This window comes from Elephas maximus, chromosome 2 (assembly GCF_024166365.1).
Source record: "Elephas maximus indicus isolate mEleMax1 chromosome 2, mEleMax1 primary haplotype, whole genome shotgun sequence".
Classification (NCBI taxonomy): Eukaryota; Metazoa; Chordata; class Mammalia; order Proboscidea; family Elephantidae; genus Elephas; species Elephas maximus.
The window spans coordinates 152,134,578-152,154,040 of record NC_064820.1 but is presented as its reverse complement, the minus strand read 5'-3'; the positions used below and the strand labels follow the sequence as shown (position 1 = coordinate 152,154,040).

The following is a 19,463-nucleotide window of genomic DNA, read 5'->3' as shown; positions in this document are numbered from 1 at the left end:
GATCAGGTGGACACTTCAGACTATGTTGGCATCTCCTGCCTGGAGGGGAGATGAGAGGGTAGAGGTGATTAGAAGCAGGCAAAATGAACACAAAAAGAGAGAGTGGATGGAGGGAATGGGCTGTCTCATTAGGGGGAGAGTAATTGGGAGTATATAGCAAGGTGTATATGGGTTTTTGTGTGAGAAACTGACTTGTAAACTTTCACTTAAAGCACAATAGAAAGTATAAAAAAAGAAAACAAAAATTGGCTATATTAATACCAGATAAAGTTGACTTCAGAACAAAGAATATTATAAAAGGCAAAGAGGACTATTACGTAATGATAAAAGGGTCAGTCCACCAAGAAGACATAGCAATCCTAAATGTGTATGCACCAAATAACAGGGCTTTAAAATACATGAAACGAAAACTGATAGAACTGAAAGGAGAAACAGAAAAATTCACAGGCATAGTAGGGGACTTCTGTCCTTTTCTCTGCAATTGATAGAACTACTAGATAGATAATCAGTAAAGATATAGAAGAGCTGAATAATACCATCAACCAGCAAGATTTAATTGATTCCACAAAATAATAACAAAATAGATGTTCTTTTCAAGTGACCATGGAGCGTTCACCAAGACAGACCACATCCTGGGTAATAAAACAAACCTGTACGGACTTTAAAAGAGTTGAGAGTATATAGACTATATTCTCTGGCCTTAATAGAATCAAACTAGAAACCAGAAATGAAAAAATAATAGGAATATCTGCAAACTCTTGAGTCTAAGAGGAAAGAACCAAACCAAAAACCCAATGCCGTCGAGTCGATTCCAACTCATAGCGACCCTATAGGACGGGGTAGAACTGCCCCATAGGGTTTCCAAGGAGCGCCTGGCGGATTCAAACTACCGACCCTTTGGTTAGCGGCCGTAGCACTTAACCACTACGCCATCAGGGTTTCCAAGAGGGAAATTAAAAAAGTTCATTGAACTGAATAAAAATGAAAATACAACTTATTAAATTCGTTGGATACAAATAAAGCAATGTTAAGAGGGAAGTTTATACTATCGTTCTTTTTTTTTTTTTTTATTAACTTTTATTAAGCTTCAAGTGAACGTTTACAAATCCAATCAGTCTGTCACATATAAGTTTACATACACCTTACTCCGTACTCCCACCTGCTCTTCCCCTATTGAGTCAGCCCTTTCAGTCTCTCCTTTCGTGACAATTTTGCCAGCTTCCCTCTCTCTCTATCCTCCCATCCCCCCTCCAGACAAGAGCTGCCAACGCACTCTCAAGTGTCCACCTGATATAATTAGCTCACTCTTCATCAGCATCTCTCTCCCATCCGCTGACCAGTCCCTTTCATGTCTGATGAGTTGTCTTCGGGGATGGTTCCTGTCCTGTGCCGACAGAAGGTCTGGGGAGCATGGCCGCCGGGATTCCTCTAGTCTCAGTCAGACCATTAAGTATGGTCTTTTTATGAGAATTTGGGTATACTATCGTTCTTAAATTAGAAAAGAAGCAAGGTTTTAAAACTACAGCTTCTACATCAAAAAACTAGAAAAAAACGAGTGAAACAAGCAAAAGGACAGAGATAATAGAGAACAAAAATCAATGAAATTGAAATCAGAGAAGCAGAGAAAATCAGTGAAACCAGAAGTTGGTAAACTTCTAGAAAGCCTGACAAAGAATAAAAGTAATTAAGGTACAAATTACCAATATGAGGAATGAAACAGGGAGTGTCATTACAGATTCTGTGTATATTAGAAGAATAATAATACTAGGAACAACAACTATGCATAGAAATTCAGCTTAAATGAATGCTCCAATTCTTTTTGAAACATATACTATAGAAATCTACCCAATATGAAATAACTAATCATACTATATAGGAATGGTCTGTATCTATTAAAGAAGTTCCCCCATGTGTCTGTCAGTTTGTTGTACTGTGGGGGCTTGCATGTTGCTGTGATTTTCGAAGCTATGCCACCGGTATTCAGTTACCACCAGGGTCACTTATGGAGGACAGATTTCAGCTGAGCTTCCAGACTAAGACAGACTAGGAAGAAGGACCTAGCAGTCTACTCCGGAAAAGTATTAGCCAGTGAAAACCTTATGAATAGAAGTGGAACATTGTCTAATATAGTGCTGGAAGATGAGCCCCCCAGGTTGGAAGGCACTCAAAAGATGAGTGGGGAAGAGGTGCCTCCTCAAAATAGAGTTGACCTTAATGACGTGGACGGAATAAAGCTTTTGGGACCTTCATTTGCTGATGTGGCACAACTCGAAATGAGAAGAAACAGCTGCAGACACCCATTAATAATTAGAAACTGGAATGTATGAAGTATTAACCTAGGAAAATTGGAAATCATCAGAAATGAAATGGAACACATAGACATCGATATCCTAGGCATTAGTGAGCTGAAATGGACTGGTATTGGCCATTTTGAATCAGACAATCATATAGTCTACTATGCTGGGAATGACAACTCGAAGAGGAACAGTGTTGCAATCAATGTCAAAAAGAACGTTTTAAGATGTGTCCTGAAGTACAGCGTTGTCAGTGATAGGATAATATCCTTATGCCTACAAGGAAGACCAGTTAACACAATTATTATTCAAATTAACGCACCAACCACTAGGGCCAAAGATGAAGAAATAGAAGATTTTTATCAGCTGCGGCAGTCTGAGATTGATGGAACGTGCAGTCAAGATGCATTGATAATTACTGGCGATTGGAATGCAAAAGTTGGAAACGAAGAAGGATCGGTAGTTGGAAAATATGGCCTTGGTGATAGAAACAATGCCGGAGATTGAATGATAGAATTTTGCAAGACCAACGACTTCTTCATTGTAAATACCTTCTTTCACCAACATAAATGGCGACACATACACATGGACCTCGGCAGGAGGAACACACAGAAATCAAATTGACTACATCTGTGGAAGGAGACGATGGAAAAGCTCAATATCAGTCAGAACAAGGCCAGGGGCCGACTGTGGAACAGACCATCAATTCCTCATATGCAAGTTCAAGCTGAAACTGAAGAAAATCAGAGCAAGTCCATGAGAACCAAAATATGACCTTGAGTACATCCCACCTGAATTTAGAGACCATCTGAAGAATAGATTTGAGGCTTGGAACACTAGTGACTGAAGACCAGATGAGTTGTGGAATGACATCAAGGACATCATACATGAAGAAAGCAAGAGGTCATTGAAAAGACAGGAAAGAAAGAAAAGACCAAGATGGATGTCAGAGGAGACTCTGAAACTTGCTCTTGAACATCGAGCAGCTAAAGCAAAAAGAAGAATTGATGAAGTAAAAGAACTGAATAGAAGATTTCAAAGGGCGGCTCGAAAAGACAAAGTATTATAATGACATATGTAAAGAGCTGGAGATGGAAAACCAAAAGGGAAGAATACGCTCGGCGTTTCTCAAGCTGAAAGAACTGAAGAAAAAATTTAAGCCTCGAGTTGCAAGTGACGGGTTCCATGGGGAAAATATTAAATGATGCAGGAAGCATCAAAAGAAGATGGAAGGAATACACAGAGCCATTACACCAAAAAGAATTAGTCGTTGTTCAGCCATTTCAAGAGGTGGCATATGATCAGGAACTGATGGTACTGAAGGAAGAAGTCCAAGCTGCTCTGAAGGCATTGGCGAAAAACAAGGCTCCAGGAATTGATGGGATATCAGTTGAGATGTTTCAACAAACAGATGCATCGCTGGAGGTGCTCACTTGTCTATGCCAAGAAATATGGAAGACAGCTTCTTGGCCAACTGACCAGAAGAGATCCATATTTATGCCTTTTCCCAAGAAAGGTGATCCAACCACATGTGGAAATTATAGAGCAATATCATTAATATCACACGCAAGCAAAATTTTGCTGAAGATCATTCAAAAATGGCTGCAGCAGTATATCGACAGGGAACGGGCAGAAATTCAGGCCGGTTTCAGAAGAGGATGTGGAACCAGGGATATCATTGCTTATGTCAGATGGATCCTGGCTGAAAGCAGAGAATACCAGAAGGATGTTTACCTGTGCTTTATTGACTATGCAAAGGCATTCGACTGTGTGGATCATAACACACTATGGATAACGTTGCGAAGAGTGGGAATTCCAGAACACTTAATTGTGTTCATGAGGAACCTTTACATAGATCAAAAGGCAGTTGTTTGGACAGAACAAGGGGATACTGATTGGTTTAAAGTCAGGAAAGGTGTGCATCAGGGTTGTATTCTTTCACCATATCTATTCAGTCTGTATGCTGAGCAAATAATTCGAGAAGGTGGACTATATGAAGAAGAATGGGGCATCAGGATTGAAGGAAGACTCACTAATAACCTGTGTTATGCATACGACACAACCTTGCTTGCTGAAAGTGAAGAGGACCTGAAGCACTTACTAATGAAAATGAAAGACTACAGCCTTCAGTATGGATTGCACCTCAACATAAAATGAAGATCCTCATAATAGGACCAATGAGGAATGTCATGATAAACGGTGAAAAGATTGAAGTTGTCAAGGATTTCATCTTACTTGGAACCACAATCAACAGCTGTGGAAGCAGCAGTCAAGAAATCAAAAGACGCATTGCATTGGGCAAATCTGCTGCAAAGGACCTCTTTGAAGTGTTGAAGAGCAAAGATGTCACCTTGAAGACTATGGTGCGCCTGACCCAAGCCATGGTATTTTCAATTGCAACATATGCATGTGAAACCTGGACAATGAATAAGGAAGACCAAAGAAGAATTGACGCCTTTGAATTGTGGTGTTGGCGAAAATATTGAATATATCATGGACTGCCAAAAGAATGAACAAATCTGTCTTAGAAGAAGTAAAGCCAGAATGTTCCTTAGAAGCAAGGATGGCGAAACTGCGTGTTATATACTTTGGAGATGTTGTCAGGGGGGATCAGTCCCTGGAGAAGGGCATCATGCTTGGCAGAGTACAGGGTCAGAGGAAAAGAGGAAGACCCTCAACGAGGTTGATTGAGAAAGTGGCTGCAACAATGAGCTCAAGCATAACAACGATTGTAAGGATGGCTCATGACCAGGCAGTGTTCATTCTGTTGTGCGTAGGGTCGCTATGAGTCGGAACTGACTCGACGGCACCTAACAGGAACAACATTAAAGAAGTTTAGTTTGTTGTGAAAAATCTCCCCAAAAAGGAATTTCTAGGCCCATGTAGTTTTACTGGAGTCTTCTACCAAACGTTTATGAAGAATTAACATCAGTTCTACACAATCTCTTCCAGCAAATGCATAAGGGAGGAGCAGTTCCCAATTTATCTTACAAGGCCAGTAATATACTGCTACCTAAACCAGAAAAAATACAAAAAAAGAAAACTACAGACCAATATCCCTCATGAAGATAGATGTAAAAGTCTTCAACAGAATATTAGCAAATCAAATTCAACAGTATAAGAAAAATTATATACTGAACCAAGTGGGATTAACTGAGAAATACAAGGCTGGTTTAATATATGAAAATCAGTCAGTGCAACCCATCATATCAGAAACTAAGGAAGAAAGTTTCATGATCATATATCAGTTATGCAAAAACAAAAGAAAACTTTTGACAAATTTCAATACCTATTCATGATAAAAACTCAGAAATACAGAGGACCTTCCTCAGCCTGATAAAAAGGATCTACAAAAACATCTCTACCCAATATCATACTTATGGTGAAAGACTGAATCTTTGCCATTAAAGATCAGGAGCAAGGCAAGGATACCTACTCTTAGCACTCTTATTCAGCATAGTCCTAACCAATGCAATAAGGCAAGAAAAGGAAATAAAAGACATATAGATTGCAAAGGAAGAACTAAAACTATCCCTATTTTCAAATGCCATGATTGTCTATATAGAATTCCCAAAGAACCTACAAAAAAGAACCTTCTAGAATGAATAAGTGAATTCAGAAAGGTCAGAATACACGACTGACATAAATCAATTGTATGTCTATATACTAGCAACAAATATTTAGAAATTGAAATAAAAAGCACAGTACTATTTACAGTTGTTCCCCTGAAAATAAAATACTTAGTAATAACTCTAACAAAACATGTACAGGATCTACATGCTGATAATTACAAAGCACTCATAAAAGAAATCAAGGAATATTTAAATAAATGAAGACACATACTGTGTCCAGGAGTTGGAAGACTCAGCATAGTAAAAAATGTCAGTTCTCCCTGAATTGATCTATAGGTTTAGTGCAATTCCTATCAAAATCCCATCAAGAAACATTGAGAATTAAAGTATTTTATTTTGTCATAAGATTCAGGGACAGGGGAAGGAAGACCGAGGAATCAGGGGTGGATGGTAGGGAAGCAAGAATAGTGGAAATAGAACAACTAGAAATGAAATAATGAGAATGTTGATGCAATGTCAAAGATGTAACCAATGTCATTGAACAGTATGTGTACGAATTGTTGAATGGAAGCCTAGTTTGTTGTGTAAATTTTCACCAAAAACTCAATAAAACGTTAACAAGAATAGTTTGAACAGGGCTTTTCTTCCGTGATATAAAGCAAGCATTCTTTCTGTGTCTTGGTGAATTGTCATACTCCTTTCTATGTACGGATCAGAGTCCAACATTTTATCCTTTGTGCTTTCAGTGTTGTGAAATATCTCTGAGAGTTCCTTTAATGTGAAGTTATTTGCTAACATCACTTCATCTTTTTTGTCACTTTCCTAAGTCGTTAAGTTTGCCTTTGTTAAGTTCCTCTGGCTGCATATCTAGAGTATATAGAATAGCAGGAGCCTTGGTGGTGAAGTGGTTAAGAGCTCAGGCCGCTAACAAAAACGTCAGCAGTTCAAATCCACCTGCTGCTCCTTGGGAACCGTGTGGGGCAGTTCTACTCTGTCCTATAGGATTGCTGTGAGTTGGAATAGATTTGACAGAATACAACAACATAGAGTAGGCTGGTTAGCATTCCCACGGTCCGTTATTTCTTCTGTAATTCCAGCTGTATTCATTTTGAATTTCACTACCAGAGTTATCACTGTTACTTTCTGCACTTCCATCTTTGCCAGCCAATTCTCTCTTTTAGTTATCCATTTTTTGTAAAATGTTATCTGGGTTTATCATTGGGAGACGAGGAGCAACACAACTGAATGCTTTGTTTTTGTGTGAACTAAATAACAGATGCACAGTGACCAATCACTGACTGACTTCGAAGATGTGATGTGATCGATCAGTCACTGATCATGGTGGACATCTGTTATTTATGTAGTGATTTGTGGACTGAAGAACTAACAGCAAGTTTGTACTTTATGAAATTATTCATAGTTAATATACTGTGGTAACTGAAATTTGAGTCATGTTGGGGGACTGGTGTTATTTAAACTGATATTTGGAACTGGTGCATATGAGAACCATGCAAAGTAGGGACTGCCGTGTTTGACAAAGGACTTGAGTCTGGAATCTGTACTCACAAAACTTAATCATAATATACTTCCCAACAACCTGTTTGGAAAATGGACATTTCACCAAAGATGATATGTGGGTGGCAAATTAGCACCATTATTGGCTGTTAGGGAAATGCAAATTAAATCTACAAGAGATCACTACATGTCGTAGGCTGGGTTCTCTAGAGAAGCAAAATCAGTGACGTGTATAAATATATGCAGAGATTTATATTAAGGAAACAGCTCACACGATTGTAGGGGTTGGAACATCCCAAGTCCTTGGATCAGTGTAGAGTTCTTTCCCAATTCACGGAGCCGCAGAAGCTGGTGAACCCAAGATGAGCAGGTTGGAGAGCAGGAATTCTGCTTACAGGTTGTAATGGCTGAGAAATCCCCAAGGTCAGCAGGCAAGACCACAAGGTTTCTCCTGAGTCAGCTGCAGGAGCTGGCGAACCCAAGATAGGGAGGTCGGGAGCAGGACTCCTGCTCACAGGCCATGAAGATCGGTGAAGCCCAAGATGGACAGGTAAGCTGCTAGCTCAAGTACCAAGAACCAGAGGTCAGACAAGAGACAGCTGGTGGATCCAGAACAGGCTAACAACCTTTGCAAGGCAAGCAGGAAAAAGGAAGTAGATGGTGGAAGGTGGAGAGATGAAGGCTGAGGGGACTGTGAGCTGCCACAGGCCCCACCCCCACCAGTACCACTCAGCAGATTCCATCCTGGGGGTGATCACATATCACATTTCAACAGGAAAGTGATCACAACATTATACAACTGCCAAAACACTGAGTATCATGGCCCAGCCAAGTTGACACACAATCTCAACCATCACACTACATATCTAGTAAAATGGCTAAAATGAAAAATGGTGATAGTACTAAATACTGGTGAGGATGTAGAGAAACTGGATCTTTCATATATTGCTAATGGGAGTCGTAAAGTGGTATGGCCACTCTGGAAAGTAGTTTGGCAGTTTCTTATAAAACTAAGGAGCACTGGTGGCGCAGTGGTTAAGAGTTTGCTGCTAAACAAAAGGTGGGCAGTTCAAGTCCACCAGCTGCTCCTTGGAAACCCTATGGGGCAGTTCTGCTCTGTCCTGTAGGGTTACTATGGGTCGGAATCAGCTCGATCGCAACAGGTTTGGTTTGGTTTTGGATATAGAACTAAACATAAGCTTATCATGTGACATAGCATTTGCACTTGTGGGCATTTATCCCAGAGAAATAAACACTTATGTTTATGAAAAACCTGTACACAGGTGCTCATAGCAGGTTTATTCATAATAGCCAAAACCTGGAAACAACTCATGTTCTTCAACAGATGAATGGTTAAACAAACTGTGGTACATCTGTATGATGGAATACTACTCAGCAACAACAACAAAAGAACTATTGATATGTGCAATAATTTGGATGGATCTCAGTGAAAAAAGGCAGTCTCATAAGGTTATATACTATATGATTCCATTTATATAACATTCCTCAAATGCCAGAATTATAGAGATCGAGAACAAATTAGTGGTTTCCAGGGAACAGAGACAGGAGATGGGGTGAGAGGATGGGGCATACCTATAAAAGAGGAGCATGGAGAAGTTCTTTGGTGGTGATGGAACAGTAATGTAGCTTGATTGTTTGGGTGGTTACATGAATCTATATATTGGATAGAATAGTATGGAACTATGCACACACACACACACACACACACACAAACAAGTGCATATAAAAACTGGTGAAATCTTGAGTAAGACTTGTAGCCTAGTTTACAGTATTGTACTTGTGTCAGTTTTTTTTTTTTTGGTTTTGATACTGTACTGTCATTATGTAGAATGTTACCATTAAGGAAAGCTGAATGAAAGGTACATGGTACACTCTAGCTAACCTATGTTTGTAACATCCTTTGAGTTTATAATTATTTCAAAATAAAAAGTTAAACCAAGAAAAAGTCCTTTCTGAGGACTAGGCACAAGCCATTTTTGTAAGGCAGAGGTGGCGAGTTTCTTATCTTGTTCACTTGCATGTCATTCCACAATTCTGGACAGTGACTCAGCCTTCCCAAACCTCTTTGCCTGGGTTTTGGTGACCACCCAGGGCACTCTAGCTGGGCTCAGGGAGAACATGTCACTATTGTTTTAGCTCAAGCAGGATGTGGCACCCCATAGTTGTGATTGCTCTGCTAGGAGCTTATCTTTTTTAGGATAGGCTGATTCATTTCTTTGGTTGGTGTTTCTGTGCAGCACTTGGAACTAGGCAGAGAAACCCATAGGTAATAGTTGAGCAATTTGGAGCTGACAGCTGCTCATCATCCTGCTTCTTATAAATATTTGTGCCTTTTGATTTTTCTTGGAAGGTAGAAACAGAAACCACTGTAACCTTTCAGACTGTCTTTGTAAGCAGCATCCTCTAAAATCAGGAAGAAAACAGTGTGTCACATGTATAAAATATCCAATTAAAGTCCTTTATTCACTTCCAACATAACTTTATTTTAAAAATCTTTATATGTGTGTGGGGTGGGAAGGGATTGAGAGAAAATTGCTTGAGGTCTCAGCATAGTACATAAAGTAATTTAGCTATTTCAAACAGTCGAACACATTGTACACCTGTGGTTAGATTGACAGTAATGACAGTGATTTAATTTTCATCAGCAAATTGCTTCTGCTCTGACAACTCATTACCCACAGTTTCCTATGCCTGGGTTTCCCTAAAATGTGGCTGGATTGGGCAGGGCAAGGCCAAGATATTCCAAGAGTGGAAGTTAGAGAACCAGGGCGTGGATTATTTTACTTCAGACCACAGTTGTCCCGCGTGAGGTTAGAGGTTGAAGGTGAGCTTTTGTTACTTCCTCTGACTTCAGTGATTACAAGAAGACTTCCTATACTTCTTGAAAATTGGAAGATGAGCTAGAGTAAGTGTACCTTGGAAAATCTTGAAAGTGTTTCTGGAGCTGAAGGCTATAATGGTAGGCTGTAAGGACTGTCTTCTCTGGGCATCTCAGAATGTACAGGTTAAATAAGATTGGGAGTCCTGCAGCAACAGTTCTTTGGTTGAGCCTGGGCAACCACAGAGGTCTTGGGCATATGTTTCCAACTGATTGGTTAATCACCTCTTTGCTACTCTCCTTAGGCAAGGCAGGCTGAGGTAAAGCGGCTGTTCCGTCCCATTGAGGAATTGAAGAAGGACTTCGCTGAGCTGAATGTCGTCATTGAAACTGACATGCAGATCATGGTACGGCTGATCAACAAATTCAATAGTTCCAGTTCCAGCCTGGAAGAGAAGATTGCTGCACTCTTTGATCTAGAATATTACGTCCATCAGGTACTGTAGTTCTTTGTCCACAACTCTGACTTTTAATTAACAGCTCCAAAAATAAATCCTTCTCTTTCGAGCTCTAAGAAGATGACATTAGCATCTTTGCTTCCCTCACAGGGCATAGAGTATTGTTAATCTAGGTGAATGTCTATCTGAGTAAGAAACATTCTTAGAGGCCAGCCTCTTTTTTATTTGGAGTGTTACCTCTTTTATTTTTCCAACGCTGAGGTTACAGTAAAAACATAGACATAGTCCCTGTCCTGTGGAGCTCATAGTCTGGAAGGGGGAACAGACAAATGAACAATTAAATAATGAGATAATGAAAGATCGTGATAAAGCCATCAAAGAGTAATGTGGGAGTATATAAGAGGAGAGCTTAGCCAGTCAGGGTATTAGGGAAACCTTCTCTGAGGATGTAACATTTAGGTTGTGCGTTAAAGGATGAGTAGGGGTTGGCTAGGTGAAGAGGAGGTGTTTTAGTTTCTTAGTGCTGCTGTAACAGAAATACCACAGCGGGTGGCTTTAACAAACAGAAATTTATTTTCTCAGTTTGTTGTGTGCCGCCGAGTCAATTCTGACTCACAGCAACCTTGTAGGGCAGAGTAGACCTGTCCCACGTGGTTTCTGAGGCTGTGATCCTTATGCGAAGAGATCCCCAGGTCTTTTCTCCCAGGGAGCAGCTGGTGGGTTTGAGCTGCCATCCTTTTGGTTAGTAGCCAAGTGCTTAACCACTGTACCACCAGGCCTCCTTTCTCACAGTTTAGGAAGCTAGACGTCCGAATTCAGGGCACTAGCTCTAGGGGAAGGCTTTCTCTCTTTGTTGGCTCTGAGTGTAGGTCCTTGCCTCTTTTCAGCTTCTGTTCCTCAGTTCCTTGGTGATCTTCCTGTGACATGGCATCTGTCTTCCCCCATGGGTGCTTCCTTGCTTCTGTGCCTAATCTTCACCTTTTATATCTCAAAAGTGATTGGCTTAAAACATACCCAACACTGATATGGCCTCATTAACTTCACAAAGAAAATCCTATTCCCAAATGTGATTGTATCCACAGGTATAGGGGTTAGGATTTACAGCATGTATTTTTTTGGGGACACAATTCAATCCATGATAGGGGGTAGTAGAGCAGAGTTCAGCAGGCTACAGTCATGCACCAGATCTAGCCTGCTGCCAGCTTTTGTAAATAAAGTTTTATTGGAACATAGCCACACCCATTTGTTTTCATACCTTCTATGGCTGTTTTCATGCTACAAGGCTAGAGTTGAATAGTTGTGACAGAAACCATGTGGCTCACAAAGCCAAAAACATTTACTATCAGGCCGTTTATAGAAAAAAATTGCCAACCTTTGGATTAGAGCATTCCAGACAGGGGAGACAGCCTACGTATCCATGAGGGATTGGTTCCAGGTCCCCTGCAGATCCCAAAATCTGAGGATGCTCAAGTCCCTTATATAAAATGGTGTAGTATTTGCACATAACCTAGGCACATCTTCCCATGTACTTTAAATCATCTCTAGATTATTTATAATACCTAAGACAATGAAGATGCTCTATAACTAGTTTCATCACAACTGAAGACTTGCTCTGGAAGGTAGCCTTTCTCTATGAGTTCCTTGAGCTCTTCTGGGAACACCGATGCTGCCTGGCATCAGCTGATGCTGATTCTCCCTTGATCTTTAAGTTCTTGAGGCTGTAGTGCTTAACATAGCTAGCCAGCCATCTCTTACTAGCCTTAAACTTCTTCCTCTCATTCGCCTCAATCCCCTTACACTTAGCCTTTGAGGGATTGCTTTGCCTACTTAACTGCCTTTTAGGAGCCATTTTTTCACAGAAACAAAGGGTGCACGCAACACAAGTAATGAACTAACCAAAAGTGAGGCAAACAGTGCTCAAATATTGAGTGCTGGAGAGAGACTGGGGATCTGTGAGATGGCAGGAGGCTACAGCAGGGTGTGCCTACACATCACTTCATTCGAGTGGATTTAGCATAGTGCTCCACACGTGGCAAATTCAAGTTTTGCATTTTGGAACTTTTCTATTTCCTCAAATATTTTTGATCTGTGGTTGGTTGAATCCTTGGATATGGAACCTGTTAACATGGAGGGCCAACTGTACGAAGATTCTGAGGCAGAGATGAGTCTCAACTGAGGACCTGGAAAAGATTAGAATGCCTGGAGCACAATGACTGAAAGGTTGGGTAGCATGAATAAAGAGGAGAAGTTAGGAAGTCAGAGAAGGGGGCGTTTGGTCCATCATTCTGTTTATGATTTTAACCTTAATCTTAACCACTGGAGAGTTTGAAGCAGGAAGTGACTGATCAGACTTGTATTATAATTATAATAGCTAATATTTATTGAGCATATCACATACTAGGCACTGCTTTGTTTTGTATACATTAACTCTTTGACTTCCACGACTACCTTATGAGTAGACAGTACTATTAATCCCATTTTATACTTGAGGAAGATGAGGAACAGTGAGGTAATCTGACTGCTAAAGGTCACCCAGCTAGAGAGTGATAGAGCTGGGATTTGCAGAAAGGTCTTTCTGACCCTAAACCCTGTGTTTATGACCTGTTGGCCTCTCACAGGATACTGGTACCTTTTGAATGAAACTCAAAAGGGAACAGGAGCTAAGAAGGAGGGGCCAGGAGGAGCCATTCATTTATTTAATAAATAGATTTATTGAGTACCTTCACCTAGGCACCATTCCAGGCACTTGAAATACATCTATATGAATAAAATTGGAGCTTACGTTCTAACAGAGCAGACAGACAATAAGTGTCACAAATAAATCATACATAATGTGTTAGAAGATGATAAGTACTGTGGGAAGACAAAATGTAGAACAAGGTAAGGATTGGCGGTGTTGGGGAGGAGCATTTCAGGGAGAAGGAACAGCAAGTCAAAAGCTCTAAGGTGGGGAGTACCTAGCATGTTTGAGGAACTGCAAGATCAGTGTGGCTGGAAATGAGGGAAGAGGGAAGGAAAAGTAGATGAAGCCCAGAGATAATGGGAGGAAGATCATGAGGACCTTGTAGGCCATGGAAAAGAGTGAAATTGGATATTGTTGGAGGATGTGAAACGGAAGAATGACATAATCTGATTTACTTTGAAAAGGATCTCTCCAGCTGCTATGTACTAGCATGGAGGCGGAGGGCATGGGTAGAAGCAGGGAGACTAGATAGGAGTCTATTGCAGTGTTCTAGACTAGGGACGATGGTGGCCCAGGAAGGCCATGTAATCATAATCAAAAGCTTGTTTGAGATCCTCATCAAGACATATAGTCTCAGCGTCCTCCCACGCACGACAGTGTCCTTATTCTCTATAAAGTAGGCTAAAAGACAGCTTTTCTTTCTTTTGGATTTTGCCAGCTTTTGTTGTGAGAGAGGATGAGTGTGTACTGTATCTGCAGCAATTATGGAGCAGTCTCTTCATCTACTCTTTCTGCTTGTAACTCTTGCTCAGGCCTCAAATAGGAGGACTGTTCCCCTTAGGGAAAAAATTGACCTGGGTTCTCTTTTTACATTTCCAGCCTTTTTCTCCAGGGTGAAAAAGGGAAAACTCCAACAGCTTTTCCATTATAGATATTTAAAGGATGGAGGATCCTAGGGGATATTGGCCAACTCAGTCCTGCTGTGATATTGACAGCTTTTATTTTTTCCTATCTTAACATACTTGGACGGGTCTTTAGGATCAGGTTTCTACAGGCTCTTGCTTTAGCTGCAGCACGAAAGGCCAAGATGACTGGAGAGCCTGTCATACCTAGAAGAGAAGGAGTGCACAGGAAGCTTGGGTTAGCAGTGCTCTAACAAAGTTGTCTACCCGTTCCCGCAGGCCCTCCAGTCATCTGGCAGTGTCATCCCCAGGGTGACATTCCATCCTGCTCTCATGGGTCACTGGGTAAACAGTTTCATGGACAGCACTAGACACAGCCAGAGGTCAGCCCAGGAACCAGTCCCCTGGCAGAGGCCGAGGTTGTGCTTCTTGGCAGAAGGGTGATAAATATTCTAGGTCATTGGTCTTTTGATTGGAAGTGTAAGGTCCTTGGTTTAGGCTGGTCCATCAGGCTGCCATGAAACAGTACTAAATTGAGATTTCACAGGGGGATTGAAGGATATATTTTGGCCTTGAGTTCCAGTTGTGATGGGGAATTGGGGTTATATAGGGCTAGCTTTGAGGAACATAGGACTTTTTTAGCCAGGAAACTCCCTAGTCTGCTCCCATTCCACTGAATGGTAGTTTTGAGGAGCCATGGGCTTCAAAGACTCGAACTGGGTCTGCCTGAGGATTCCTCACAGCCGTATTTGAATTATTAAACAGGATTTGTGAAAAGCAAAACCTTGTGTATGGAAAACAGTTGGTGAGTTATTTATGAGGATCAGCCTTTGTCTGCCCCATCCATCCTGGAGCGGTGTACTTTCCTTCCCTCTTGTGACTTCTCAATTATTTACCACCATTTCTCCTTTTCTCGGTTTCTTGTTCTCTCACAGCCATGTCAGTGCTCTGGTTCTTTCCTTTTCTCTTCAGTGTTGGCACAGTTCTCCTTTTGTCTGCTTTCAGATGTGCTCCCTCCTTCTGCCTTGGGGTCTTCTCTGCCTGTGCTGTCCTATCCTAAAGACAGCCTAGGAAGAGTTCTGGCCCCAGACTCGGATGAAGAACTGTGGACCTGGGTCCTGGTCATGCCCTCCTCCCATATGATGCTGGGCAGAGCCCAGCTTTTGGAGCTTGGTCCTTCAGGTGTGCAGTGAGCAGAAAGACTCTTTTCTTCCTCACTTCCAGTGAAATTTTAAATGAGAAAAACCTGAAAAACACTGAAGTGCTTATATAAATGTCAGCATATCATGCTGAACTATCATTGTAGTAGTAAAGATAAGCTGAGTCTAAAACAGAATCTCTGTGAATGGGGGCTGTGTTGCTTTGTGCTTGACAGAGTGGCAACTGTTCTGCTAGGAACTCATACCAACTTTGATAAGTGACTGACCCAGGCATGAAATGACAGGACCCTGAGCCATGGTTTTGTTTCTGGAAAACCTAGAGGAAGGGGAATCAAAGGAGAGGCAGTGAATTCTTAGCATGTTAGGAAGGAAAGCTTAGTAAGTACTGTTTGTGTTTATGTCAGCAAAGCACCCAACTTTGAATCTCCATAGTTAGCTGGTTTTAGCCTGTTAATCATTCCTCTTCGTAAGGACCAATTGGAGCAAAAAAGTCTTGGCTCTGACTTGTGGCCGCGTGGTATTGCAGATTTGATGCGTACTTCATGACTTTGGATTAACCATCTCTTGAGGTCTGTGATGCCAGGGCCTCCTCCATTTTGTTGGCACAGACACCTCAGATTGCCCTTTTGCTTCATAATGGAGTTTATTTCAGGAATATTTTTTATGATCAAATTTATTCAACGATTATTTATTGAGCACTTAACTATATGCCCACCACTATTCCAATCAATGGGGCTGTAACAGTGGACAGAGAGACAAAAGCCCCTGTTTTGTGAAGATTATATCAAAATGTATAAGAGTGATTTTCCAAGTGGTAAAAGCGGGTTAGACCCACCCAAAAATATTGGCAGTGTCAAACACAATGTTTTCCTTTCAAACTCAATTTCTCTGTCACAGCCCTTTTCCAGTTTGGAGGCAGAGGTGGGAAATTGCTCTGTGAAATCTGGAGGGAAAAAGGTGGGTAGAAGTCATGTTGTTGTTGGGCTCTAGCTTCCTGAGTTTTCCCAATGATTTGTAAAGTGGGATCATGTCTTAGTTATCTAGTGCTGCTGTAACAGAAATACCACAGGAGGATGGCTTTAACAAACAGAAATTTATTCTCGAACAGTTCAGGAGGCTAGAAGTCCAAATTCAGGGCATCAGCTTCAGGGGAAGGCTTTCTCTCTCTGTTGACTCTGAGAGAAGGTCCTTGTCGTCAGTCTTCCCCTGGCTAGGAGCTTCTCAGCATAGGCACCCCAGGTCCAAAGGACATGCTCCGTTCCTGGCTCTTCTTTCTTGGTGGTATGAGGTCCCTCTCTGTTCACTTCTCCCTTTTATATTTCAAAAATAGATTGAAGATACATCCTAACCCTGTAGATTGTATCTGGCCTCATTAATATGATTGCCTCCAATTCTGCCTCATTAACATCATAGAGGTTAGAATTTACAACACATAGTATAATAGTATCAGATCACAAAATGGAGGACAACCACACAATACTAGGAGTCATGGCCTAGCCAAGTTGACACACATTTTTTTTTTTAATTTTTATTGTGCTTTAAGTGAAAGATTACAAATCAAGTCAGTCTCTCATACAAAAATTTATATACACCTTGCTATATACTCCCTAGTTGCTCTCCCTGACACACATTTTTGAAGGACACAATTCAATCCATAACATTCCACTCTTGGCCCCTCAAAATTCATGTCCTTGCTACATGTAAAACACATTCACCCCATTATATCATCCCAGAAGTCTTAAAACAACAAGTCTGTCTTAGTTATCTAGTGCTGCTATAATAGAAATATCCAAGTAGATGGCTTTAACAAACAGAAATTTATTGTCTCACAGTCTAGGAGGCTAGAAGTCCGAATTCAGGGCACTAGCTCCAGGGGAAGGCTTTCTCTCTCTGTTGGCTCTGGGGGAAGGTTCTTGCCGTCAGTCTTCTTCTGGTCTAGGAGCTTCTCAGTGCAGGGACCCCAGGTCCAAAAGATGTGCTCTGCTCCTGGTGCTTCTTTCTTGGTGGTATGAAATCCCTCTAACTCTCTGCTTGCTTCTTTTTCCTTTTATATCTCTTTTAAGATAAAAGGTGATATAGACCACATCCCAGGGAAACTCCTGTTATATCAGATGAAGGCTGTGACCTGAGTAAGGATGTTGCATCCCACTTAATCCCCTTTAACATAACCTCATCTTGCCTCATCAATCACTGGCAGCGATTAGGATTTATAACACATAGGAAAATTACATCAGATCACAAAATGGAGGACAACTACATAATACTGGGAATCATGGCCTAACAAAATTGACACATATTTTGGGAGGACACTATTCAATCCATGACGGAGTCCAAAAATTCCATCCTGGGGCAAAATTCCTCTTCATCTGTGAAATCTAAAATCCAAACACTCTGTTTCCACAGTACAATGGTAGAATGAGCACAAGGTAGACATTTCGATTACAAATGGAAGAACTTGGAGGGAAAGAAGAAATAACAGGCACCAAGCATGTCAGCAGAACACGTTAAATTAGCTCTCAAGGCTTGAAAATAATCCTGTATACCCTGAGACCATTTAGGCAATGGCCCTGCCCTCCAGACTCTGGGTGTTGGCGACACTCTCTGGATTCTGGATTCTCGGCCCTAGGCTTCAGCTCCGCCTTCCAGGGCCACTGTGACAGCAACTCTGTACCCTTGGATTTGGGCAGCCCTATTCTCCTAGTCTGTTTGAGTGACAACCCTACCACCCTGGCCCTGGCAGGCCCCATTCTTCTGCCCCTTGTGCATGTCAGCCCCACCCCCCTTAGCTTTGGTTAGCAAATTCAGCCCCATCTCGCTGGCACTTGTGAAAGGTGGCCCCACATTCTAGAATCTAGTTGGTGAAGACCTGACTCCTAAACCTAGGAAGCTGTGGTCCCACCCTTTGAGACCCAGCAGGCTGTGATTCCACCTTTTGAGACCCCAGAGCTTGTGGCCCTACCCTTTGAGACTGAGGCAGCTCTGCTTCCTGTGCTCCTTGTCTCTTCTGCTTCCTGGTTCCCTGATGACTTGGCCCCTTGGATCTCTCGGGCTGGCTGGGGTCTGCCCTGCTTGGACAAGTGTTACAGAGCTCTTTAGCTCTACTGATAAGTACCTGGAGGCATCCCTACTCCACCAGAAAACTTTGTCTGGCAGGTACTCTCTGCTGCTTGGGTCGGCAAACCTAGCTCCACTGATAAGTGCCCAGAGGCTTCCTACTCTGCCAGGAAGCCTCTTGCCTGAAGGCATTCAGTTGTCTTGCTCCATGGGTTGGTTCCTGTGCCATCTTGAACTGGTCTCCTGGTTCTGCTGCAGCTGTTCTCTGCTGCTGCTTCTTGCCTTCTGCACTCTCTGGTTTTACAGCTCTCCTCACTTCCTTCTAAGCCCTGACCAGAATTGTCTTTGATGTCCATAATTCCACCAACAGTCTCTTCAAGCCTTTTACTATTAGACACTTTAAAACTCTTCTAGCCTCTACTCATTACTCAGTTCTGAAGCCTCTTCCACACTGGAGGTATCTGTTTAGAGCAGTACTCTGCCGGTACCAAATTCTGTCTTAGTTGTCTACTGCTGCTATAACAGAAATACCACAAGTGGATGGCTTTAACAAACAGAAATTTATTCTGTCACAGTTTAGGAGGCTAGAAGTCTAAATTCAGGGTGCCAGCTCCAGGGGAAGGCTTTCTTACTCTGTCGACTCTGAGAGAAGGTCGTTGTCATAGATTGAATTGTGTCCCCACAAAATACCTGTCAACTTGGCTAGGTCATGATTCCCAGTATTTTATGATAGTCTACCGTTTTGTCATCTGATATGATTTCCCTGTGTGTTGTAAACCTATCACTATGACGTAATGAGATAAATTAGTGGCAGTTATATTGATGAGATCTACAAGATTAGATAGTGTCTTAAGTCAATCTCTTTTGAGATATAAAAGAGAGAAGCAAGCAGAGAGACAGGGGGAGCTCATACCACCAAGAAAGCATTTCCAGGAACAGAGCACATCCTTTGGACCTGAGGTATCTGTGCTAAGATGATCTTAGAC

At 41.6% G+C, this 19,463-nt stretch overlaps 1 protein-coding gene across 4 annotated transcripts in view; it reads left to right on the top strand.

Moving 5' to 3' along the window:
• The window catches only part of SIL1 (SIL1 nucleotide exchange factor), a 318,024-nt gene that overhangs the window by 202,802 nt on the left and 95,759 nt on the right, over window positions 1-19,463 (top strand). For all 4 annotated transcript variants that reach the window (XM_049873774.1, XM_049873773.1, XM_049873772.1 and 1 more), the window contains one exon: window positions 10,526-10,717. In XM_049873774.1, the coding sequence (XP_049729731.1) occupies window positions 10,526-10,717 (192 nt within the window). The remainder of the gene's footprint in view (window positions 1-10,525; window positions 10,718-19,463) is intronic.